At 44.0% G+C, this 27,472-nt stretch overlaps 1 protein-coding gene across 1 annotated transcript; it reads right to left on the bottom strand.

Moving 5' to 3' along the window:
• Positions 1-549: 549 nt before the first annotated feature.
• On the bottom strand, positions 550-26,458 carry STAM2 (signal transducing adaptor molecule 2). The gene is made up of 14 exons (XM_075430339.1): positions 26,370-26,458; positions 16,942-17,026; positions 15,887-15,962; positions 15,572-15,667; positions 12,624-12,770; positions 10,885-10,954; positions 9,957-10,143; positions 9,002-9,096; positions 8,182-8,264; positions 7,901-7,988; positions 7,029-7,083; positions 6,199-6,352; positions 4,501-4,670; positions 550-4,275 (listed from the first exon to the last, which is right to left on the bottom strand). Exons 1-14 carry the CDS (start codon positions 26,407-26,409, stop codon positions 4,044-4,046), a joined length of 1,578 nt encoding a protein of 525 aa, XP_075286454.1. The 5' UTR covers positions 26,410-26,458; the 3' UTR covers positions 550-4,043.
• Between the last annotated feature and the right edge of the window lie 1,014 nt (positions 26,459-27,472).

Below are 27,472 nucleotides of genomic sequence, written 5' to 3'. Positions count from 1 at the left end.
CTGAGAGGGGACCTTAGAAATGCCTCTAAATATCTGCAGGGTGGGGGTCAGGAGGACGGGGCCAGACTCTTTCCAGTGGTGCCCAGCGACAGGACAAGGGGCAACGGGCACAAACTGAAGCAGAGGAAGCTCCAGCTGAACCCGAGGAAGAACTTCTTCCCTCTGAGGGTGCCGGAGCCCTGGCCCAGGCTGCCCAGGGAGGCTGTGGAGTCTCCTTCTCTGGAGATATTCCAGCCCCGCCTGGCCGCGGTGCTGTGCAGCCTGCTCTGGGTGACCCTGCTTGGGCAGGGGGTTGGGCTGGGGGACCCACAGAGGGCCCTGCCAACCCTGACCATTCTGTGATTCTGGGGGCTGGCAGCCGCTGCTCCCTCGCTGCCGGGGCTGGCTCAGGCTCTCGAGGCCGTGGAGCGCTGGCCCCAGGCAGAAAAGCGATGAGGGCAGCAGGGTCTCCTGCTGACACCACAGGGGAAGACAAGGGGCACGATTTGCCCCATCTTCCTGGCAAGGCCGTAACGACGCCGTGAACAGCAGACTCTTCACCCGCGTTCGTTAAACAAACTCTGTTTTATTCACACAAGGCAATGCACGTGCGCTGCAGACAGGAGGCCCAATGGCCATTCCAGTAAAACAGACCCCTCCTTGTAACACCGCAAGCTCTCGAAGGTGATTTTCTGTAAGGGCCGAGACGCGTCTCCGAGCCGGCGCGCCGCCGCCTCGGAGCCCCGACGAACCGGAGGCAGAGCCCGGCGCGAGCGCGGCGTTGCGGCGTGCCAGCCGTCCGAGGCCAGGCCACTCGCTGTCCCGGGGCCGTGAAGGGAGCGGAGCCGAGCGCTCCAAGCCACCCCAGCTGCGTTCCCTTCCTCTCACCGATTCCAAACAGCTGGAGTCGGCTTCACGCAAAGCTGAGGCGGCAAGAGCCATAAATTCTCCAGAGTTACTCATTGGATCAGATACATCACAGTGCTCGACGTAAGCAGGAGTAGTGCCTATTATTTCTTAGAAAAGATGCATAGATGAAAATAAGGAAAACCCCCCTTCCTATCGGAAAATAACTCCTGTAAGAGATTGCAGCTGCAGCCACGTCCCGCTCAGTGCTCCCTTCTCAGGGAAAGCTTTCCAGAGAATCACGCTGTCCCACAAGCCCGGGGACAGCCACGAACAAAGCCGAACGGAAAACGAACACAAAACATTATTTTTAAGGTTTACTTGTTACGGAAACCATCCGACTTTTTAACATTGGAATTTCTGTACCAAACAAAACAGACAATGCATTCCTCACGTCACGGCTGGATGACAGACCACAACTGCCCGAAACACGGCGCTATCACGGACGCGCCCGACGGCTGCTCTCGGCTGACCGTAACGTAGACATCAGAGGGTGCCAACTCATACCAGAAGAAAATTTATCTAGCATTGATATTTTCAACACCCGTGAAACAAATATATTACAACAAAATTCTCATTATAAAGTTGCACAAGTTTCTATGTTAACTATTACGAGTTTATATGAAAAAGCAGAAGTTATCTACCGTTGATTCCTGATACAAAACAGCAGGTAGAAACCTAACGTAGAAATCCCAAGTTAGATAAATCCTTTGGCAGCATGTTCAGTTACAATCAGGCCTTAAAAATAAATATGATCATGTATAGAAGAATGAAGAGAAAAAACAGATCCTATTAACACCAAACCCCTCTAAATACACTATTTTAATAATAATTAAGTTATTTTACACTATCTACAAGTTGCATATCACAGAACTAGGAATATAAGAGATGAGAGAATGACAAGTCCTGCTCTTACAAAATTTCAGGCTCTAACAAGTATGCATGTGTGCAGCTGTGTAGAAAATCTCAGAGAAATGAGTATATACATTATTTATATTCCATAACTAACTGAACGTAGTCAAATCACATCTGTCTAGCCATCTCAATTTAAGATACTCAATATTTCTGCTGGACCAAAGTTTTGAATCCGGTAAAAATGCCTGCTTTAATCTCCATTTAGTAACAAACACTGAGAATCTATGTCAATGACAGCACGGTTTCGTTTGGCTACACACTGCCTTGGAACAAAGTAAACTCTTACCAAAAAAAAATAAATCTCCAAACACTAAGGATTCTGAACAGCAGCACTGAAATTAATTATTCTTCTTAAAGAATGCAAGGAACAAGTTATCAAAATACTCCAGGTATTGCAGCTCGTGTTACTTATACTAAGCTACTTCATGGGGAAGGATAAAGACAAACAGAAGTCAAGTCAGAAGGAAAGACAAAAGCTTCCTTTCAATTGCACAAATTTAAATTAAAACAAAAAAGTCATTTGAAGAGCAGGTACTGAATACCTTATTGCATTAGCACGGGCTGCAAATGAAGAAGGTCACGATACTAAATAATTAAATAAAATGTAAAAGGAACGGAGGTGGCGCTGAGTGAAGGGTGGTTTTTATTACTCAACAGCAGTCTACAATCTGATAGTTCTCATTTGGTAGAAGATTTATACACCACACATACCTCTTTAGACACTTGGGAGTTTCACGCATTTAATCAAGATGCTTTTATCAGTCATTTGCTTTCATTATTTTCCCAATTTAAAGAGTATTACTCATCATAAAATTATTAAAATAGGTATAAATATGACTATAGCATAGTGAGTAGGTAAATAGTGATTTTTTTTTTTTCCCCAGAGGCTGAAACAAATAAAAGAAAGAAATCCCACATTCCTGAAAGATAATTCAGCTCATCTGCTCCTCCTGTACAAACCTCACCGTTAAAAAAGTGCATCCGGGACGGAACTCTTGGATTTCTTTTCTTAGCCACCAAATGCTGCGCTTCCAGAGTTCCAAGGCAATTCCTTTTCTAAGGACGTGTCTGTCACTTGCGACAGGCAGCCACTCCACGTATTAAACGAGGAGCGCGAGCCCACTCACAAAGCGCGTGTACCCTGCCTACGCAGACAGCGCGCTGAATGCACCTTTTCCAAATGGTTTAAGGGTTTCTCTGACTGTAATGGGCATTTATTTGGAGACGGAAACGGTGGCTGAGAAAGGAAATCCAAGCGAGGCAAGAACCCCCTGGTCCCATCAAGACGATTCCTGTTCCACTCGGCTCCCCGCTGGAAAGGGAACAAGGCAGATTCTCACAGTCTTAAGAAGCTTCAAACATTCTCCAGCCCCCTGCTTTACCACAAGGAACTACAATACTCCTTCACTCCTAAACACACCCAGAAAGGCGAAGCAAAGCGATTCGGTACAGGTTTCTGGCTCAGCACCTCGTATCCGCAGAGTGCCCACGCAGTCAGCTGGGCGCATCCCTTGCCTGCTCTTGCAAAGAAGACTCGTGCTCGCAGTACCACCACTGCCAAACACACACCAGCGAGTTCTAGCAAAAGCCCACCTGTTTTCTTCCAGAGAAACGCATCAGCAGTTCTCGGCAGTTCCTGAAACTCTAACAGGCAGCGCTGTAAAGATCTCACTTCTCAGATTTCGGTAGGTACGTGGTCCTCACTGTCACCATATCAAATCACTTCCCTTCCAGCTCTCGTCTGCTGAACTCGTGCCGTTGTTCATCGTATCGCAAAGCTCACTACAGCAGCGCAGAGGTGAGCGTGTCCAAGCCAGCAAGCGATTCTCTACAGCCACTTGGACAGAAGGCTTGTAGTAGGATACCAGAGGAGGCAACGCACAACGAGAGCAACACATAACAACAGTTAGGCATCCTCAAGTTTTCAGAAACACATTTAAGAGAAAATTATTTTTGGACAATCCTTTAACTTAAGAAAAGTGACGTTCCCTGAAAGCTCTGAAGTAAGGGCTCCAAGTAATCGGAAATTATTTTAAACCATCAGGCAATCTAGCTCAAGCTATCTTTATGCAAACTCTTACCAATCAGATCTGATGCGTATTTTTACTCTGCATCACCCTAACGCAGTAAGTTGGGTTATTTAAAAGCAAAATTGTGTCTTGATATCTGTGACGGGTATTCATAAGAATCATTAGGTCAGGCAACCTTTGTTCATTAATTCAGGAATACGAGCTGGTTTGTTTTTAAAGGAGAGGCTGCTGATGGTAATTTGTTTGTTGCTGTAGAGCGGAATGAGCAGGAACTGCCACGGGATAAGCTGGTCCTTGAGGCAAACTGGATGCATTACTCTGGTAAGCCGACATATCCACCGACATTCCCATCTGCTGCTGGGTGTAAGCAGCTGCGCTGGCGGCCGACGAAAGGCCAGCGTTCTGGTTCACGTACGTCTGGTTTAACACAGAATCCGGTCCTGGGCTGCAGAAAACAAAACAAATCCGATTCTCACAAGTTCATGTCTATTCACCCACTAAGCAGATTTGCAAGCAGGAATACTGCTTCGTCCAAAAGCGATCTGTGTGTTTTCAAAATGACCAAACACTATCACTGTCATCGTAAACATCCCAAGAACACACAATCTCCAGACACAGCAGCAAAATTACCATCAGGAAGAAGGGATTTAACAGTTTGTTGAAGCGATACCTTAAATACGCAGCTTGAGCTGGCGGAGTTGCTCCAGAAGAATTTATACTTGGAGGCAGAGACCTCAGCTGCCCGATCTGCTCAGGTCCCAGGCTGTAAGCGGGGGAAATGGTGACTTGGTGAACACCCGGCATCATGTAGGTTCCACTAGGTGGCTGTACAGGATACGACTGCAAATAATAAAAAAAAACACCTATTGCATACCTTTTATTTTCAATTAACTAGCAGCAGATGTGGCACAGAATACCACTACAATGAACAAATACGTTCGGGCTCAAAAGCTGAACGAACATCAATCACTTTTTCCAACAAGGTTCTAAACCCCAAAACTTCTCAGAACAGGTTTCAAACAGGCATCTTTCATTTCACCAGAAGGCACCTTTCCGAGAAAGGCATTGCTAACAAGCTCAGTGCTTCGTATCTGTCAGAAGAACCTTTTGTACCACGTACAGGACCTCTGCCCCCCTCCCAGAAACCTTAATTCTTTCTCCCTAATTTTTGTTTAAAATGTTCAATCCTCGCCTATTTTGATGCGCAGTGTTGAGTAGGAAGATGGGCACCATACGAGATTTGTTATTTAACACATTTTGGAATTTAAAACATAAGAATATTCGAAGGCTGTAACACAAAAGGAGAGCAGAAACTTTAGTTTCCTGCATTTTGGCTTAAGATCACGCAAGTCTTTACTCAAAATTCAGACAAAACAGCTGATATAACATTAGTCTACAGAAGTCCACGCTGCTCACTGGTTTTGGACTTTGGATAGGACACAGACACTGAAGGAACAGTCTTGTACCACGCAACTGAGCTAAGCTCAGCAGGGCTAGCATTATCTTGTATTTTTCACGGCTGGAAGCATGCTTCTTGGAAGAAACAGTAAACTCCAGCTGCCTTTTGGCTTCAATTACTTTTTAACCTCCAAATATAATGAGTTTTCCATCGCTACCAGGAGTTAAGGACACGGAATTTCTTTTAACTGACATATTTTAAGATCTAGCAGTTGCTATGGCAACTATTCTTTTCCCACTGAACAATTAACATTAAACTCACTTAAAGTAAAACCACTCATTCTACGCTTTCTTCGAAAAGGATCTTTGAATTCTCTCTTTCTCCTCCATTTTTGTTTTCTTCAAACATCAATATGGCACATCAGGGACACTGTGAAACCGTTTTGAGCAACTACACCCCCTAATACAACATGTTCACTTCTTCAGGGAAAAAAAGAGCTAAAAGCAGACTAGTATTTCTATGTTTAGAAAAAGTACACTGCACTCATGATTAATGCACTAATATTAAAGTTCACTCACGTCCCCGCTATTAGATAAGAAGGTAACACTTCACTTGAAGACTGAGGACATGACTCACAGCAAGAATATCCACCACGCTGCTGAAACACACAATTCTAACTGTAAAAAATTAATCATGGAAGGAATCCTTCAGTATTTTCAATACAGCATCTTTCTGTTAAGCAGAGCAAAATTAACAGCTCAGCCTTACTGTACAAGCATTTTAACAGCAAACCGAAGTACTCTGTGCTACTGCATAAATGATACTTTATTCTAAAGGCTATAAAAAGCCAGCAGGCAATGTCAGATTGTTCACAGGCTAGCAAGAAAGCGTACAGTTCATTTTTGCTGTCATCGTTTTAAATAGAAATCTATATTAGGAAAGTCTCTATTTCCAGAAACGGATACTGACCTGCACCGAGACACCAGAAGACGTAGGTGGGTATTGTGCAGGATGGTGGAGCTTTGAGTAGGCTGAATACATCGGTGTTTCATTCATCAGTTTGTTATAGAGGTCCAGAGCTTCTAGAACTTTCACGTTCAACTCCGATAACTCTGAATGTTTTCTGTTTCAAAACAAATATAGGCAAATGCTAAGTTTCTCCAACATCCAGGGTTAGATGGTACAAAAAGAAGAGTGGCTCATTAAATGGTTTTGAATATGCAAGGAAAACACCCCTGAAAAGGCAGATGGTCAATTTCTCACACATCCATATTGTAAAATTGCCATTCTGTTCCTTACACCATTCTGTTCCTTACACCAATGGGCCCGGCCGGAGAGTCCGAGCAGTGGCCAACTATTCTCCCCTAGCTGCAGTAAGGCCAGCAACTCCACAGGCATCAGTTACCTTTCCCTGTCACCCTCAAATATCCCAGGAGTCGGAGGGAGAAGAGGCGAAGATAGCGCTGAACAGATATTTCCTGTCATGGAGGACAGCCGGCAGCAGATTGAAAATACCAAGCTCTAGACTCATTGCAGAAGGTTACAGTCAAAAAGGGCTAATGGAAAACGCACCCAGGAACTGATGCAGTAAATTTTGGAGAGCAGCAATCAAATCTAAGTACGCACACTGGGACCTCGGTAGCTAAGCGTCAAAAGGTAAGGCTAGCATTGTCAAAATTTCTTTTCTGGAGGATTTTCTAGCTTGGGAGATGAAGGAGAAAGTACCCCAAAAAATTAATACCACTGCACAATTTAAAGTAAATCATAGTAAATAACGCAGAAGCGACGTTATGGCTCACCTATCTATCTCTTCTAGTTTTTCATCTATCATTGGACCCATCTGTTGACAAATATCTGTGAAGACAAAAGTGTCAGTGTAGTTAGTGTCTTGCACAATTAAAAATTTAAATGCAGCCAAAAAATACTTTATCCAAGTACACTAAAATGGCATACGAAATTGGAGAGTGCACCTAGTTATCCCGTGTCCCACTCCTCCAGCCCAAACAGACAGGAAAAACACTTTGGTTGTTCTGCTTTGTCCTCCTCTCTCCTCCTTCCCTCCACCCGCTCAAACCAAAGACTACTGATGAAACACATGGAAAATCCCGCGCTTCCGCTTGGGCTGTGCAAGATCTACGACCTTCACCTCCCGCTGGAATATCCGATCCGGACTGCCTAGAAATCTACCCAGCTCTGCTGTACTGCGGAGCGTCCTTTACCTTCACTTTTTCCATTCTAGGAACACTCCTTTATTAACGTACGCTCAATCGTTATCACACACCTTCAACCAATCGACTGCAGTGAACTGAACTTCCTCTCCGCTCCCAGCCAGCAGTATTTTGGAGAAATTTTGACCAAAAATCAATTGCTTATTTCAAGCGGAGTTTTGATAGGTGGATGGATCTTGCAAAGATCAGGCATTGTACACTAGCTGGAAGTTATGCAAATTACTCTGCTTAACATGGAGTTGGCTTGGCAACTACCAGAAAATTTAGAGTTATACTTATAGCCCCACACTCCCACTGTGAAATAAGCTATTCTACAGCACACTGTTAGTACAGACCACAGTTTCTCTAAGCTTAAAATAAATGCAAAAGAATTACCAACTCAATCCACTACAGGTAATTGTGAGAAGAAATACAAAAACTAGCTAACTTGGTGCTCAAAGTACCTTCTGAGTCTAGAAGATCTGGAGAATCAAGCTTCAAATCCGTAGGGTCTATACTCTGAAGTACTTGCAGTGTTTTATCCATCTTATCCTGAAAGGTGAAGAGAAGATTATGAACAGTTATTTCTGAAGCACGGCAGAGACTGGTTTCATTTTCAAATTTAAAAAAAAAAAAAAAAAAAGTTCTTTACATAAGAATTACTTGCTAACATTCAGTAAAAAAATAATGTTTCAGCCAATGCAAAATCTCAGTATTTTTTTTTATATTGAAAGTGACTGCATACCTCATCTATATAAACTGGCTCAGGTTCTGCTTTCTTAATTTCTTCTGTAGTATCCTCGGGAACAGAATTTTTATCCACAGTTGCTGAAAGAACAAATATTAGTTTCTTTTCTGCAGCTGTGTCACTACACTAACTTAAAACACACATTTCCTCCTTGCTTGCCACCAGTTCTTTAAGTGAGAGAGAAATTTGATTAAGTACTTTAAGCAGTGATGCACCTATCTGCCGGAGAAGGGAAAATGGGTTTGCCTAGAAAACGTTCTGACAAGCTGCTTCCTTTGGGCTGTTAGCCCAATTACAAACCTAGGCCCAGCAAGGGAAAGACTCTTGAGTCATATTAGCATCTAAAACCACTTCCAACACATGTACAGTTACTTTCAGCCAAGTCATAAGTGTTAAGATTTATTTTGGTATCATGAGCATGAATAAAGCTAACAATGTGATTCTTACAAACCACTGACATGGGTAGGAATGTTCTTCTATCCTAGGTCTGATGTCTGAAAAGAGGCTTTGACATTTTAAATGGCAAGTTACTGGATTCATATGCAATATGTTCCTGACAAAGAATTATGGCAAACTGAACTGAATTTCTGCAACAGGAAAAGGGTAACAACTTAGAAGAGAATCAGAACACAGGAATCATTAAAGTGAGCTGCAGCAGGGGTATAATGCTTGCTTGCTTGAAACAAGGGCAGGATTTCTCTCTCATTTCTTTCCTTGGGCTGATTTCATGAGATTATTTTGCTGATGGGCTTAGTAGTAGTTCTACCATAAGCCCACCTTTCTAAAAGAATCTGTCAGCTTTTAGTAGCTAACTTACCTGTCTCGGGTTCCACAGTTAAATCAGAAGTCACAAAATTAGATGGAAACAGTCCTACTCCTCTATGATTTTCACCTTTCCACCAATTGGCATCACTGGGGAAATAAAGATGCATTACAAAACTCCAAACATTAACGCTTAGCGTCAGCGACGTACTTTGGGCTTTTGGCAGAAAACCTGTGATATCTAATACACCGTCTCCCTGTGTATTTGACAGCAAAGGCAAAGGAGCACATTTGTAGAGATTCACAGCCTAGTAGCAAAGCCAAAGAGAGGAGCTGGGGCAGGGCAGTGGGGAGAAGAGGAGGGATCAGGGGAAGTAACATCATTCGGTAGAAATCACTCAAAATTTAACACAACTCTTCAATTTTTAGACTGATTAGATGACAGCCCATTATAGCTCCATCTAAAAGTTTACAAGTAGGACACAATTGGGGACTAACATTAGAAATGTAACTGATCTGTCACAGCCTATTAAATTAGAACAGCACTAGCAAGGAAGAAGTTCTGCTTCTTCGCTATCATTGGGGCAACGGTGATAACAATAATCTTCAGTATTTTCTTCTTCAGTTTTATTCTTAGCAAATGTGATGCTTGATAGCCAGAGACTTAACAATTTCTGGATGTCACTGGAATTTAGCACTGTCCTGTATATGCATATTCTTATGACACATGTTGCAACCAACTAACATTTATCTTAAAAATGACAAAGTGGACCTACACCACAGCATGAAATACCCAACGTAATGCGGCGAGGTTCTCCCTGCACCAGAAATGACATGAGGTCAAAAACTCAGGGTATGGAAAGAACAGTGGAAGATACAGGCATTTGAGGGAGGCCAGAGTGACAAATATACATTTCCATGGGGGGAAAAAAAGCATCAGAGGAAAAATTTGCTATCCTAAGAAAACAACAGCTCAGGAATAAAGAAACCTTCACTGGAGTATATTGTACCTGTCATCCAAAACAAAAATAATTTCTCCACTTTTAAAGGTGAGCTCATTGTCCTCGACAGCTTCAAAGTCATACAGAGCTCGCACCTTCCTCGCGTTCTGATTGTTTTGCTGAACTTCTGCGGGTGGGTACAAGGATTTAGTTTCCATTTGTTGCTGTTTCTGCTCTTGCAAAGACAATTCAATAGCTACAATTGGGGGAGGGGGGGGGGAAGAAAAAAAGTAGTTTGTAAACTTTATCCCTGTATACAAAGACAGTTTGCTTTCCTAGTAAAAATAAACAGAAAATTATTTATTGTTATATTATAAACATGGTCAGTATCTGCTCCTCTAATATTTTCAGTCTAAAATCTTAGCTCCAAACTACTATCCATATCTCACATTTCAACAGCAACAGGATTAAAAGACAGGACCTAATCATGTACAAGTTATGAAACATTTAAAAAAACCTTCTGGTTTTCATGGTACAGCCCACCACCTGAAGCAGCGTGCATACTGCTAATGTCAGTAGCATCATTAGCACGGTCAGAAAAACTGATAAAATTCTTCACTATGACATCTGAATAACAGCTACCATATTCAAGAAAGAGGAAGAATAAAACATTTCAATCTTCTGATTTTTCTTAAAACATCCAGATGAAGGCTAGAATAAAACACGTGGGTGCAGAAGTGAAGAGGCCAGGAGAGACAGCAGTCACCAAACAATGCTATCGGCTACGTGATGGGGAAGAATGTATCCTACGCCAAATCCTCATCTGCGAGGAAAACGCCTTCGTACCATTTTGAATGATACAGTACATTAGCTCCCAACCTGCTGTGCCCTTGTTTTCAGTTCTAGGCAGCAAAGAGAGTACAGTTTCCTATTTCTGTGCATTTTAACAAAACTTCTAGAGCACAAGTCTAACCCACGGCTGTGAGTAGCAATTTACCTTTAGCTATATCTTCATCTTCTTTGTTTTTACTTAATGATGAACCGTTCTTAGCAGCATTTGTGGTAGCCTGCCAATGCGTAAACAATAGAGTAAGATCACGTTACAAACAAAAAAGAGAGCTCTACAATTATATACTTAAAATCAGCAATAAGGTGTTCCTGGTTAGCTGCCTTACTGGAGTATTTCATAACTGAATCAAGATAACCTTCTAGAAGAAAACATTACCACTCTTCCAAAGCTCACTCAGGTTTTATTTCATTTTCAGCAAGGAAAAAGGCAAAATAAATAATCAGATCTAATTTAAATAACTGATCTCATTTCAATAATTATTTCAGTCTCATTCACTGAAGTGAGACACTCATTCAAATGACTACTCTTTCCACATTTGTCCTCCACACCTCCCTCCACAAGGGAAGAAAAGCTCTTTGGAGTCCTACACCTGCGAAGACCCAAGTTATTCACCAGCAGCTGGACCTGCTGAAACAGGAGACCTCTCTCCGTATCAGAGCAAAAAGCCACCTTCTATCTCTGCTGGTGGGACAACGGGAAGGAAAAACAAATGTACATCGAGCTGGGAGCTGCTGACTTCAATAATACGCGTCTCCACAACAGCAGAGTGAAATCATTCTTCAGAGTTTTCATTCTGACAAGGAAGTCTTCCAGCACAAACCTAGTTTCAGGCACTAGCCGTGTCTAGGACTTATCAATGGTCCTAGAAAACAATTCTGTGCAAGTGCACCAAATGCTAATAAACCTCCGCTCTGCTTGTTCAAAGTGAAGCGTATGAGGTAAAAACATCAAGATGTCATTTTATATGTATTTGTAGGAAAGGAAGCATAATTGGTTGCCAGTACTCTAGATCTTCCACGTTGCTGCCATATGTTTTAACACATATCCTAGATTTAGAAGTGAAAACATCTTTGTGGAGGAAGGAAAGATTGTAAAAGCAAAAAATCCCTCTGTGTTAATACAGAGAAAAGTAAACTTCATGTAAGGAATACGTAATAGAGGCTGTAGTTCTAATTTTCAGGACTGATCTTCACCCGACTCCTAATTAACATGAAAGTATTTAGAATTGTTAATAATAAAGCATAGAAAGAAACCACCTGTCATTGTATCTGCCAGCTACAAGATTAGGCTTAATACACCACCAGGAGTAAAATACAAAGGGTGAGGTTAGGGATTGGAGCACCCCACCTACTGCAGAGCCAGGACAATTCCTGACATGGACAGGTAAATGCATGAACCAGAAATGGGGACTCAGGAAAGGAAAGCATAGCACAGATCATCTTCAAAAATGTCTCCATTCCAGATACTGCCCTTTGTTTTGTGAGGCTCTGTGAAGAAAAATAAAGGTATGTGCTCCAAGTCAGCAATTAGCACCATGAAACACCAAGTACAAAGTGTGGGTGTAAAACTGCTTCGATTTAAGGTGGTGACAGCTCAATGAAGCTTCAAAAATGATCAGAAGAAAGGAAGGATCTAAAATGAAACAACTCAAAACCGCCTCACGAAATAGCCTTTAGTCTGTTCTTATTTTTCTTAGGAAGGCCAGGACATAAAAAAGCAGAATGAGTAGTAAGTGAGCCTCAGCACAAGGAGGCAAGCAAACTAGCACAAGGATCTACTCTCCTCTGAGCAGAAGCACAAAAGGCCTCATTTGAACAGCTTTTCACTTTGTCCGCTGCCAGGAACAGGGAGCCTCATAGTACCGCGTATCCCACATCAGCTTTTACCTGCGATCCAGCTGCAGGAAAAGTCACACCTTCTTCTTTTAAAGATTTAATAGTTGCAGATATTAAGCTACACTGAGGATCTTTCTGAAACTCTTCTGACCACTCCACCATTAGAGTTTTTAGCTTGTCACATACTTTTGGATGAGCCTAGAAGACAAAATTGCATAGAAACGAGATGATTGCACCTCAAAGCGAACAGAAACAGTTGTTCCTTCTCAGTAAGACTTTGTTACCAAAACCATTTTACTACAAATATTGGTAATAATTAATAATTGTCTTGATTTAGAAAATTTGGAAAACAGAGCCTAGGATATATGGTCTTTTACACACTGATTGTGATATTGCAGAGAACATGCTTAGCTTCTGGAGCACCATCCTTCCACTGGAAAGCTGGCATAGCCGTTTCCAGCACCACATATCCCAACGCAGCAAGAGCCTGCAGCTAGTTCAGACTTCCCGGATTCTACCAAGCAACTGGTTATTTTAAGTCAGGGCTCCTTCAACCCTTCCAGCAATCCTCTGAGGCAAATTCTCTTCACACAGCCAAAGCTCAGAACTTGCAGGCAGCTCGCCTACCTATAGTGCTATTATTTTAGTGGAGTCCGTTTTAGGTGGTTCAGGAACAGTTAAGGAAAAAGAATGACAAACTTTTTTACTTTTCAAATGTTAGCCATGTTTCCACCTCCACAGTTTTTGGAAAGGTTCAGGCTATTTTCCACACTTACTCCAACTTTTCTGCACCTCTAGTTACCCTCCATTTTACCTCAGTTTTCTCTTCATTTCTATTTGGTGTTATTCTTCCCCTCCCAACCACGTAAGTAGGTCTAATATAAGATACTGTCTCTCCCTATCAGACAACAGCCCTTCCCTACCTTTTATGATCCCTCGAGTCTTCTCCCCAGATGCCAGAAGACATTCCTCTCTGTTGACTCCTCAGGCGACAGGATCTCACAAAAACCTGATCTTTGTACCACCTCAGTGTACACATACGTATACGTGCCTCCTTGATACAGATCCTCTCACAAAAAGGAATTACGCATTATGCATTACATACAGTGTCACCCAACTCATAGGACAGTTTATTAGGTCCTGAATTAGGAACCAAGGTGCAGTGACACAGTGTGGTAAAGGAAGATACTTGCTTGCAGTGGGGGCAAACCAAGATCAAGTTCACGCTCTGCCTGCAGTTCCTCTGGCTCCCACATTGTTCTCTAGCCTCTTGCACTGAAGAGCCTCTATAGCTCCCCTTCCTCCACACCCACCCACAGGATTTACGGCCGCTCTAAATCCACATAGGACTGCTGATGTCATTCAACACTGCAAATTTTATGTGTCAACAACCTCACCCAAAGTGACAATCCACCTTCAGAAAAGCAGGTCAGAGTCAGGTATTTCGCTACTGTATGGCTAAAGAATACCCTTCAGAGTACACCTCAGTAACATTAAACATCAGCTGCTGTTAATCCTGTAGTCACATAATAGCCTTAAAAAAATTACTGGAGCAAAACCAGCAACTCTTCAATAGAGCAGCTAATGTATGTGAAGGTCGTGCCAACACCACGAGGGCAGAACATGGACCAAAGCACTTCAGACTCCACACACTTTCTCGTTTACCGTTGATGGAAAGACTATAGTTTGAACCCAAAGGACCCAAACTAACCTCAGGATATTTGCCGGTGAATAAGGGTTCTGTGGCTGCTGGGCTCACCTACATCTGCTTCACTTGCCTGGAGAAAAGCCTAGGACTGCACAGACGCAGTGCATGGCCAAGATTCCTCACGAGAGTGTTGTTCAGATCACACTGTAAGTCGGTGCCTCACGTGCAAACATACGCTCAACAGTAAGAACGCTGACAAGTCTGGGCTCAAGCATGCATTTAATTGAACAAAAAGATGTCGCTTGATAGGCTCAGTATCAGCACAAAGACGTTACACTTGTCTGAGCTGACTTTCTGTCAGAGAAAAGGGAGAAAGTACAATTTCATCTGCTCTCTGAAGATTAGTCCTCCAAGTGGGCCAGGGATAGGGGTAAAACATAAGTATTCCCCAACAACAAAATCAATTACGCTCCAGTAGACCATTCTCCAGTGGGATTAAAGGTTTGTTTTTACGTCCACGAGTGCTGTCGGACCATGAAGGTCAACGTTCTATTTCAGAATGGACCACGGCTAATGAGAACAAAGGGGAGGACTTTAAGACCTATTTTTCCACACAAAGCGAGAAACAGAAGAGCTGTGAACTCATTTTGCTTCCCAGCAATTTTATTAGTTTCCTTAATTGCTTTGCTCCACCTCTGATGATTCCAGGCCTCCCATATATTTGAAGACTAACTTCCTTTTAACCCATTAGCCATTTTTGTCTTCAACTGGAGCAGTGATTGGGGAAAGCTGTTTCTGCTTATCCATTTGATTACATCCAGATTTAGATCCCATCAGCTGCCTGACCCTAACCATCTAGGTCTTCCTTTCTTGCTAACCTCCTCATTCAGCATTCTGAGAACCTCTGGAAACTAACAAAGTTGCCTGAAGACTTTATCCTTTTCCTTGTAAAAGCGTAGCTGAACTTTCTCACAGTTTTCCCTTTGCATTTCAGCCCATGAATTTCATTCAAGCCAAATAAAACCTTTCTTCAAGAAAAGCTATTATCAAATTAATTGAGCTGAGGAAGAGTTACAGATTTTAATGACATTGCTCATGTAATTTTGTAAAAATCTAAAGCAGGTATTACCAGCCTGTCACTTCTTTAATACATTACATTTTCATAGTAAAAATGAAAGTATAGGAATTTTGGTGATAAGACAAGCAGCCAGCAGTATCTGCAATTGCATCAAAACTAGAAAATGCGTATTAACTACAACACCAGTTTTGCCAATTCTTTGCTATGCTGAGACAAAGCACAGAAGTTAATAAAATAATTCTCCCCCTAGTACTTAAGGTCATAAAAAATTACCTTATTTATTATACCTCGAGCTTCAGTCGCAAAATCACGAGAACACACTTCTAAGTGAAATATTTTTCCACAGTTTGATACACAGGCTCCTAAAAGCTGACAACAGAAATACAATGGTGAAAACGTATGACAATGAAAATAATCCAAAATAAAAGCATACATGAAGAGAGTTACATTCAATCCTCTGTTCAGCATGCACACTCTCACTGACTTCTACTGAAATTACATAAAGGTATTAACTGATCAGTAAACATTTAATAGCTGCATTACATAAAAGAGCACAAAGTTTTTTGAAAATAGTGATAGTCTACTCACTGTAAGTGCTTGCAAAGCCACATGGGGAACTTTATGATTTACTCTCTTCATGATGGCTTTAAGGCAGTCCTTTGCTCTGGAGAAGGAACAAAGAAACTATTAGTGACAAATGTGACACGATCTGCGGAATGAACGATACCAGATACTCAAGTTGGGTAAGCAAACAAAACCGGGTCTATTGAAAAAACTGTCACCTAACCTAAACTTCTCCCAGAGCTAGTCTGGAAAAAATATTTAACAATTTGTTTGTTATGTGTACTGGATTGGAACAGACTCCACTTTTATACTGGCATTTTCTATCAATTTCCATAAAACTGTTGACAGGTCATAAAGGGAGCAATTGCCATTACATTGAGGAAATGGATTTGAAATAGACAATGAAAGAAATATCTACCTAAAAAAAAAGGAACGAGGAGCAGTGCTGATTAAATAAATGGTCATTTTACTGGCTACTGTAGAAGGGTCTCTACAGGTTTAAAAATCATGTTCACAGGCTGTCAGCTCTTGGATTCCTTTTTCAAGACCATTATAGGATCACCGAACTACCACTTCTGTTTCAGTATTACCACTTCGGCTAAATTGATTCAAACTTATCTTTGTTTCGATTGATATTTTTTCCCCTTTTCTCCTCCACCAGTCCCATTTTTCCTAGTGAATGAACACAGCCAAATTTCTCACCATAAATAGCTAACTGTCATAGCTAAACAATTTTCTGCAAAAAAACTAGTTCACTTTTTCCTACTGGCACGGTTGCTTCTCGAAATTTATGCAAGATCATTAAATATGAATAACATGGCCTACTGTACAAAACCCCATAAAAATTGGAATGCACTCAGCATATACAAATTGGTCTACTAGAAATCCCGCTGGAACATTTCTTTCAAAGAATTTTAAAGCCAACAACATGTATTTGTAGAGCTTGCAGAAGTGTCAGATTGGTGGCACTTTTTGCATAGCTGACTACAATGAGCATTTTGAGACGCGGTCTCTCCGAAACAGTGTTCTTCTTCACATGGACATGAAATTACACGTTGCAATGCTGAGATGCAGCTTACCCATTAGGAGTGCTTCCAACTTTGTCACATATATCCATAATAAGACCCCAGTCCTCACTGGTGTTATATTCATTTGTAGCTTTTTCTGTAAAGAAAACCAAGATTGATTGAGTGTAATATCCTATTAAGTTCAGATTCCAGTCAACAAACACTTTCTCAGCCAAAACAAGGAGACTCCACATAAGAAATATTGAGAGGTGGTGTCTTCTACAGATTAGCACTAATTTTTGCTATCTTGTAAAGTGTTACCATACATTTTTCAGCACCGGACTAACAGATGCGACAAGTATTTAAAAGTCCCAGAAACAGAAACAACTCTTGAAGTGTAATGTTGTAAATGATGAAAAAGAAACTGCTGCTGTCCAGCCTGCTTAGTCACTCCAGGTTTAAGCCATAGCCCTAGTTTAGAGTTTGCTCAAGGTCTTCTAATGTTTGCATGCCATTAAATACTTCACGTGGACCTCACAGGAAAAAAAACCATAATCTCAGTAGGACTCTACAGGAAAGCCATCTCCTCATTCAACACACTTCTTGAAATATTTTTTTCTACTAGATTTTTCAGGAAGTCAAAACACCACAGCAAATGTTAAGAAAAATAAATCGCATGGAAGGATCAATAAAAAACATGCAAGGAGGCAACAAAAATGAGACTGCTCTATCAAAAGAATGTATTCCTAATTAATACTTGCAGCATATCATTCTATACATTCACTGATAAGGCCTAATGTTGTTTAATTGTGCTTTCCTTTCAAGTTTTTACTAGAGCCATGTTATTTTAATCACATGTGAATATTACAGTTCTATTAAAATCGGTTATAAACAGCAAACTAAATACTTTATACATGGCATTTGCTGCCTTAGGATTTAATTTTAACCTGGCAATTTAATATTTTAAGTACATTCAAAGATAGGTGCTTTTAGATTTTTATGTTATACATTAAACCCAGCGGAATGCACTTCATAATCATGGCAATATCATAATCAGTACTTCCACAGAATTTTACTTTGGTAAAAGAAGCCACTAAATCCCTTTGGGATCGAGTATTTTAGAGACTATTTGGAAGACTAAAGCAGAACATTAACGGTCACTCACTATTGATGTGACGGTGTTCCCCGACAGCAGCCGTTCCAGAATTACAAGGTTTGCTGACAGCAAGACTATCGCAGGACCAACCCAATCTCACGTATGCAATTAAGCATCTTCTCTGATTATCAGCTTCACTACTCAGTTTTGCAGTTAAAAGTTGCAACACGGCTCAGGCTGGCTCAGCAGAACGGCTTCCACACAGCAAATGCCAGCCTAGCAGCCAGCAGCGCCCCTAAAAATCCTTTTGTTACAGATGTAAAAGCAGACCAAAGAGGAGGAATGGAAATCTGCAATTTTGGCCACAGATTATCTTCACAAACTAGACTAACTACTTAGAGGCAGCAAATACACCATGTTCCTACAGCACAAACCTTCTTAAAAAAGCTTGCCCAGAAAGGACGTAATAGTTAAATTTTCTTCTAAGTGCATCAGTATTTTTATGACACTAACACAAAATTGCTGGTTCTTGAAAATAAATGAGTGCCCGCAAGTTTAAACAGTTTAACACTCAATTTAAAAAAAAAAAAAAAAAAAATCAACCAAAACAACGGCTATATGCACATTTCCAGGACATGTGAACCATAAGTCCTGAACGATCGCCAAAGAACCGCATAGCGCAGCGTTCGGTGCGCACAGCTGCAGCCTGGTGTTTCCTACAAAGTTCTGCCAGCAAAAACTTCTTCCTACAAGCATTGCCTTGTACATCTCCATCCCCAGCGGTGTGAATCCTCCCATCAAAACTTGTCAGTCAAGTTAATCCATCTCATCAAGTGACAGCAGCCATCAGTTGTGCGTGTAAACCCAGCCCCTCCAATGACAAACAGCACCACTGCCTACAAAGCAGACTGGGCACGTTATTTAACAGCGCTGCCTGGTGTCACCCTCACCTGAAACCTGTCTCCCCTCTAAAATATTGCAGGAATTTCAGAGATGCCCCTTTCTGCAAGTCCCCCTCCCCCACGAGCTAACAGTGAACAGCAAGAAGTGGCGGTAGGTCCACAACAAGGCATGGAAGCCAAGAAAAACTGCGGTTGTGTTTCACACCCCAGTCTGCAGAACCATAAAAGGCCCCAAAGCGCAGTGACCAACGCTGCAGGTGGGCTCTTCCCGCTCTCAGCAATGCCCACGGACTCCAGAGGATGCAAGCTGGGCTGAGACACTGGAGTGCTTTGATACGGGTGGGCACAACTAGCGAAGCAAGCCTCAAGACAGGTACTGTCATACATGTAAGCTTTGTTTAACATTTCATACGCACCAAAACCCCAAACCCAGACCTCCAAACTTACCTCTTCCTACACTCCCTTCCTCCCTCCCTCCACTACTCTCCTTTTAAAATGAGAAACAAGTCAAATTAAGTAATTTACTTTTGGAGAAGTTGTTTAAAAAAACATAATTGCATCCACAAAATACATGCAAGGTGCTTTGAGAGGACACACCTATTTGATTCACTAGTAAAAACCACTCTCTTCTAAAATATCTCAGCAAGGGAACAAACAGATATAGATACCTGGACGCAAAAGTATGTAGGAAACTTAAAATCACTAATTGTTTAGAAGCCAGTCAACTGCTAGCTTGTGAACTGACCCTACAGCGTAAACGCTGCAAAACCAAGCACCTCACTTTGCACATGCTGTCACGCAGAGCCAAGAAAAAGATTCCCCGTGACAAGCAGTGGTGCCCAGTGACAGGACAAGGGGCAATGGGCACAAACGGAAGCAGAGGAAGCTCCAGCTGAACATGAGGAAGAACTTCTTCCCTCTGAGGGTGCCGGAGCCCTGGCCCAGGCTGCCCAGGGAGGCTGTGGAGTCTCCTTCTCTGGAGATATTCAAGACCCGCCTGGACAAGGTCCTGTGCAGTTTGCTGTAGGTGACCCTGCTTCGGCAGGAGGGTTGGACTAGATGACCCACAGAGGTCCCTTCCAACCCCTACCATTCTGTGATTCTGTGATTCTGTGAAGCGCCAGGTAAGGAACAGGGTACACGTAGTGCAGCGGTGCAGCTCTGCGGGGCTCCAGCTCCTCCAGCCTGCAGGGACACATCAACAGCTCTCCTGCCCTTATGGTGCTGGTTATGCAGACACAAGTGACACTTCTGTCCTCTACACAAGACTCCAAAGCACGTGCCAGAGGATATATTGAAGTCTTCCTGGACCCTCAGAGGAAATCACCATCAGCTTTGCCTGCCATGACAGAAAATGTCCCATGCTACCCTGACCAACTCTTCCCCTGTCAACAGGGAGGCTTAACGTTTACCAGGCTTCACCGAGAAGTTTCCAAACCCACACCCTCCACACCTCAAAGAGCAGCATAGCTACCACAACACTTAGCACTACTTACTCGCAGCTCCCGCGCTCTTCCTGCTGTCCCCCAGCCAGCACGCTCGTACACAGAGGCACGTCAAATGCAAACCCCCTCCTCTTGCACCTAAGTGGCCTGTTCTGGGAGCAGACGTGGTCCTGGTGGGAATACGAAGGCTGCCCTACGGCAAACTCTCGCAACTTCTGAGGTTTTCTTCCCCGCCAGCAGGACAAATTTCACAGCATCTGGTTTTTTGCTTAACACGAGCTCCAGCTGAAGAATATTCCTGAAGGATAACTACTTCACAGATGCTGAGACATGGACTTTGATCACAAGAAACAGATGTGGGAGGATGCATTTTCCAAGATTTTTTTCAGTGCCAAGAGATTATAAACTTAAAAAAAATGTCATGATTTATACTCTGTAGTCCTCCAATTAGTGAAGGAACACTAGACTTCCGCTTACTTTTATAGTAATAACAATAAAAGCAAAATATGCTTCTTTTTATTGCTGCCTGGTATATTTTTAAAGACCCACAAAGAATTCAAAAACCACAATTAATCATTTTTAACTGAATCAGTTCCCTGATCTGATTTGCCATGCAGCTGCACAAAAAACTATGCCAACACAAGAGAGGAGACAGGACTAAAATGAGCAGCTGGGAAGGGGATGGGAACTGTTTACTGATATTACTGCCAAAAGAAGAAATACTTGTCAAGCTACTGCCTGAAAACACTGTCACCAGCTCTTCCAGTATAGAAGGTAACGCTTCACCACGGCATGCAAAAGTCAAGTTTTTCAGGACCCTCCCTCTACCACACAACATCCAAAAGGAAAGCTGAACGTCATCCTTTCCAGCCTAACTGCACTAGAGCTTTTCCCGTTTTTCACAACAAAGGAATGGGTAATAAACAGAAATAACAGCAAAAGACAGGGGGGGAAAAGAAATACTATGAGGACCGCAACCAGGCAACACATGGCAATCCTCAAAAGTCTCCCTGTTCACATCTTTTCAACCATCAAGTCCTCAGTCTCTGAAGATCCTGGCACGACGTCAAAGATCTGCTCTGGTAATTAAGTGTGCTACTGCAACGTTCACTCTTAAGGGCCTGGACACACCACGCAGAGCTCGCAGCCTCCACGCCTTGCAGCCGTCACGCGGCGTCTCTCCCGAGGCCGGCTGCGTTGTCAGCAATGCACAACCAGCAGCGGGATCCTTCGGGTCTGCAAATACGAAAGGAACGCACCCCACCTGTAGCACAACACTGAGAATTCTGTGGATGTGTCAGCATCTGTTTCAAGAAGTAAGGAAAACAGCAAGAGCAACCGGATGAACCTCAAAACACCTAAAGGAAGAAAAGGAAGGGAACTGCAGGAACGCACCGCCCCCCAAACTCCCCAAGCATGATATCGGCACCCCAAAAGTTCTGCGGAAATCTCTGCCAAGGTAACCAACACGACACTTTGATTCCTACCAAAAGTCTATCACACTGTTACACAACACAAATCCCTCACCGACTGCTTCTGCTGGAAATCTATATCCCATTTAACACACAGCATTAGCGCTTGACACTGACACAGCGAAATCAGCAACCCTGGTCTGATGACAGCTCCACCTCTAGCACACGTGACCTTCAAACTTGCAAAATATTTGGTATTTCCGTCCTGAATTCCCTTGAGTCAAGCCTGCCAACAATGCCAAATAACATGTCAGTTAAAAATGAAAACATTAGAAAGTAACATGTTTTTCCACCTGTGTCAATTTTTATGCTAGAAACAGAGAAAACAAACACTCAAGCACTGATTTAGCACACAGAACTTTTAAATTTGATATGGCATTTGCTAAAGACTGATAGCTTAAATAAAATTTTTCTAGAGACTGATCTGCTCCCCGAAACTGTGAAATGAAATCTCGTCTGCATGTAAATATTTCAACTTTCACACAAAGCCATTCACAGTATGTAAAAACAGAGTTCATTTATGAAAAGTGAAAAACAAAACAAATTGAGGACTACTCCAGACTACTGTTTTTCAGAAGATAAAGCGCAACCAACCACACGAATGAAAACCAGAAATTTAATCCCACGCACCTGCATTTGTTTGCCTTGGCTTCGTATAGCCAAATTAGAACATTCTCGCTTTGATTTAACTAGTGATTACAGACACGATGACACTGTAGGCCATATGACTTGCATTTCCAGTAACACTGCATGGCCCGCTCAGTCCTCGCTGAAAAGGCAACCCTACCTGTAACGATCCCAGGTAGTAGCTAAACCCTATTCATGTCACTCTGAATGTTATACTCTAAAAAAATTGGATCAGCAAAGTGGGATGTTAAAATAACTCTTTTCAATGTAAATCCCGTTCACTGAGAAGGCTTTCTGAGACACAATTTTTTCTTAAAAACCGAGTCTGACATTTTCTTTCATTGAGTCAACTGGACAGTAACTTGAGAAGTAAACAATTCCATTTGTCAGACAATCTGCAAACTACAAGAAAAACACTGAGAAGACTAGGGAGGAATTAACAGAGACTTGCACTCTAGAGCTTGGAAAGCACCAAAATGAAAGCTACCAACAGTCACATATTATATAACAAAACATCTCTCGTGATTACAAACAAAAAAAGTGAGGCTGTGGTATATTAAACAAATAATCAAGGACAGGGTGGGGAGCAGACCAGTAACAATCTCAAAAATAAGAAAGGACATAAAATCGCAAGCTTAGAATTTAGTAACTTTAATCAGTCAAATCAAGGTAAAGAGGACCAGAACATATTGTCCCTACGTTTCCAGAATAAACACAACACCCAAGCAACACCCAAAAAAAACCCCAATTAGCTTGTCCTCAAATATTTGCAAGACTTTAGACCAAACGCTGAAGAAAAGAATTCTTACAGACTGAGAAATGAAGGGAAACACGGTGAATTGTAACAGAAGGCAGCTCCTCTTCCAGGCAGGGACATGTCATCAAAGGCTGATCTACCATCGACTGTCTGCTCAGAGTGCAGAGAAGAGTTCCACAGGACACCACGTGCAAGTTATTAGCTACAGTTCTTGGATCACTCTACTAGTAACGTAAAGCACTCTGTTGAGGGTGGAGAGAGCTTACTCCCCGACTGGCTCAAAAATCGGTCTTGAAATCAATATTAATATATCCTGGCTGACACCGACAGCAAGGGCAAAGGTCTTATAGGGAAGCTAGCAGAAAGTTAGAAGGTTTCATCAATAAAAGGGAAGACTAAAACATGACAGAAGGGCAAATGTAAACCCTTGAGGACTGGTTTAGGTAGAAAACGATAACAGTTAATAGGACAAAACGCAAATTCACACAGGCAGAGTCAGTAAAAGATTCTCCCAGAAATGAAGTGCTCAGCTGATGGAAACAAGAGAACGATGAGTACGCTAAGTTCTAGCACAAGAGGACACAGGCCACCAAGGTAAAGCAGCCACAAAAAGGCAATATAAGCCCACAACGAAACACGCCAGGTAAACATTTCAGCAAAGCACGAGGAAAGACGAAATTCTATCATACAAGCTACCTGCAATCCATGATATGGTGCACAATTCTGGATGCCAGTCAAACTACACAGAAAAATACTTCCTACTGCCTTGATCATGTTAACAATCTTACGCAAGCACGCTAACCAAACAAAAGATGAAAGGGAATAGGCTTGCTCTCTATTGAAGGAGCAACTACCTAGATGAAAGTTATGTAAGGGGAAGGACAACGCTGGGAAAACAGCAAGTGCCCAGGAACTAACTACGAATAGGTTAGCCAGGAAATGAAAAAGCTTCTAACGCTCTGAAGAACTGAAGTTTTGGGGTATCCTCTCCATCAGAAAAACAGACGAAGGAAAGCACACTCCTCTAAAGCACTATTCCACAGGTTAACCTTGCGACACTGCAACTACGCACAAAGCAACCAAAGCAGGCGCCAAGAATTACCGCTCTGCACAGCTCTGCTGAAAGGTGAACTGACAGGTTTAGAACCAAGGAAGCAGAAACAGCTGTGGCGAAGTGAATGTGCCTTTACCTGTATTTTCTAAAGGTGCCCAAAGACAAGCGCAGTATTAGATGTATGGTCTGAAGACAGAGCTGCATCAGCCTCATCGCTGGCTGCTAACAAAAGCGGGGCCCTGTCTTTTCCCTTACCCTTGGCAGGGGCATCCCACTCCTGTTTTTCACTACCATTTCCCAGCCTTTCCTAAGCCGATTCAAGTCACCAAACCTCCAAACACACCACCTTCACAGCTGATCCAACCCACCAGCCAAATACTTTCTTCTGGCAAATTAGTTTTCTGCCAAGAAGAATTGAATCAGCTCAAAGGTGAATCAAAAAAAAAACACCTGGGTGGACGGGACCATGGAAGAGGATCTCTCCTTTACAGTAGCATCAGGCCATCAGCTGGGTTCAACTGTTTTCTTGGTATGTACCTTTTTTTTTCAATTACAATGACAACAAAATGTGAAAAAGTTAAATCCCGACAGATGCATATTCAAAGCGTGAAAAGCCATTCACGTAAATACTGCAGGTTAAAGTACAGATTATCCACACTTGATGATTTAATAATCTGGATAGTCTAATTTGCAATGGAATAATAATTTTTAAAAAAGTTCCCAGTGGCAAACAGATTTTTCCTGGCAAGGGACTGGAAGATTTAGCCTCAATAATTACAAAGTTCCTATCCTGTTGTACTTGTTTAATACGTATAGACAGCTACACTCAGCATATAACCTAAAATTTAAAAAACTGCAAGTGAACAGACTGCCACTTTTGAAGTGCTGTAGTTTTGGAGGTTCCTGAAGCTTTTGGGTTTGCCAAAGAATTCTGCACAGCTGTGCGAGTCCCCAGTTCAAAAAGTCTCCACTTGTGCAAATACATCAGTCAGAGCCATGCGACAGGTAAGTCTGGCGAAACACACGCAGAACTTCACAAGGTATCTGAAACAACTGGACTGCGCCTAGCTGGCGTGGCAAGTTTCTACTTTCATTTCAATCGTAGGTCGACATTACAAATCTCACTATGGTTTGTGAAAAGAAAAAAAGAAAGGGAACAGTTTTATTACGCAAGCTTTGCCCACACTTTAGGAAGGCAGTGCAACTTCTGCTCAACAAAAATGAGATGTTCTGGTAGCAGGAGCACTCACAACCACCTCTTCTGTCTGTATACTTCCCGGCCTTGACAAAAATCCCAGGAATGTTGACTTCTTCTCTTACCTAAAATGCCAATGCAATGAGAAATGTAAATCTGACTCTGGTATCTACCTTAATTTAATTGCTTTTCACTGTGCTTCAATTCAGAACTGGCACTGTTTGAAAAAAAAAAAAAAAACAGGCAGCCAAAAAACCTCCTAAAAGAGCAACACACAGAAGGAGTTCGACGCTCAAGGAAGCCCAAGACAGAGCAGAAGCAGAAAACAAAACAACTGAGTCACCCTCTTCATCCCGTCGATGACACCAACTCCAGCCAAAGTCTCCTCGCGGTTTTGTAATGGGAAGAAACGTCGGCTGGGGCTCGAGGCGAGGCCTCCACACGACGCCTCAATGCCGGCTGCTGAACGAGGGGTAAAACCGGGTTCCCACCGACGCTAACGGAGCCGGCGTCACCCTCGAGGTCTCCGCCAACACGCCAAGCTCCGCTTCACGACAACCCAGCACGGCGAGCGGCTGGGTGCCCAGGGCAGCAGGCAACGCGACATGTCGCCGACTCACCGCACGACTTCCCAAGCTACAGCACGACCGGGCGCGGACGGGGCCAGGCCGCGGGGAGAACCGGAGCGGGCCCGGCCCCCCGCGGCGGCCGCAGACCTGCGGGGACAGGCCCCGGGGACCGGTCATCCCCTCACAAACACCGCGCCCGTTCTCCCCTGAGGCTTCCCGGCCGCCCGCCCGCCCAGCGGGCCTTCCGCCACCGCCCGCCGCCGCTCCTTCTCCCTCAGGAGACCGGCGGGGAGGAGGAGGAAGCCGCCGCCCCGCAGGTACCGGCCGCCCGGGCCTGCCTGCCTGCCTGCCTGCCCGCCCTCCCCGTCACCCCGCTCGCTCACCCACGTCCTGCTCGAAGGGGTTGGGGGCGAAGAGCGGCATCGCGGCCCCGCCGCCCGCCCGCTCCTCAGCCCAGACGCCCCGGCCCGCCGCCGCCTCAGGCCCCCGCGGCCGCCCCCCGCGCCTGACCGCCTGGCTGAGGGAACGCTTCAGCAGCACCGCGACGGCGCGCCGGGTAGGCGGGGAGGGGGTGGCGAGGGGTGCGGGAGGGCGTCGGTACCGCCCGGCTGCCACGGGGAGGAGCGGGGCGGGCAGCGGCGCGGCGGGTCAGGCGCTCGGTGGGGCAGCCCGGCGGGGCGGGGGCCTCCGGGGCGGGGCGGGGCCGCCATCTTGAGGCGGTAGGGGTAGGAAGGGCGGGGTTCTCTCGCCGTCGGTGGGTTTCCCGGGCTCGGTGTCTCCCACGGCGTCAAACGTTGCCTGAGGGCACAGGCTTTGTCGCCTGAGGGAGTATGAGGAGGGGAGGAGGGCAGGAGGGCGGGGAGCGGCGCCCGGCAGTGGCCGGGACGCGGCTGTGTGAGGGGGGACTGCGGCTGAGGACATGATGGCGGCTGGGAGGGGGGTGGCTGAGGGGAGCACGGCTGGGGGGCGGATGGCTGAGGGGGGCACGGCTGCTCATCGAATCATAGCATGGTAAGGGTTGGGAGGGACCTTGCAGATCATCTGGTTCCAACCCCCCTGCCATCAGCAGGGACCCCTTCCACCAGCCCAGGTTGCTCAGAGCTCCATCCAACCTGGCCTTGAACCCTGCCAGGGAGGGGGCAGCCACAGCTTCTCTGGGCAGCCTGGGCCAGGGCCTCACCATCCTCATGGGGAAGAATTTCTTCCCAATATCTAATCTCAATCTGCCCTCTTTTAGTTTAGAGCAGTTCCCCCTTGTCCTGTCACTACACACCCTTGTGAAAAGCCCCTCTCCATCCTTCCTGTAGCCCCTCCAGGCACTGGCAGCTGCTCTAAGGTCACCCCAGAGCCTTCTCTTCTCCAGGCTGAACAGCCCCAGCTCTCTTAGCCTCCCCTTTGGGCAGGCCGCAGCCTTGGCCCTGAGTCGGGATTCCTCGCCTGCTGTGCTGGATGGCGATCAACACGCTGAGTCAAGATGCCTTCGTTG

This window comes from Opisthocomus hoazin, chromosome 9 (genome assembly GCF_030867145.1).
Source record: "Opisthocomus hoazin isolate bOpiHoa1 chromosome 9, bOpiHoa1.hap1, whole genome shotgun sequence".
Lineage (NCBI taxonomy): Eukaryota > Metazoa > Chordata > Aves > Opisthocomiformes > Opisthocomidae > Opisthocomus > Opisthocomus hoazin.
Note: the sequence above shows the minus strand (reverse complement) of the source record. Positions and strands in the feature narration are given on the sequence as shown.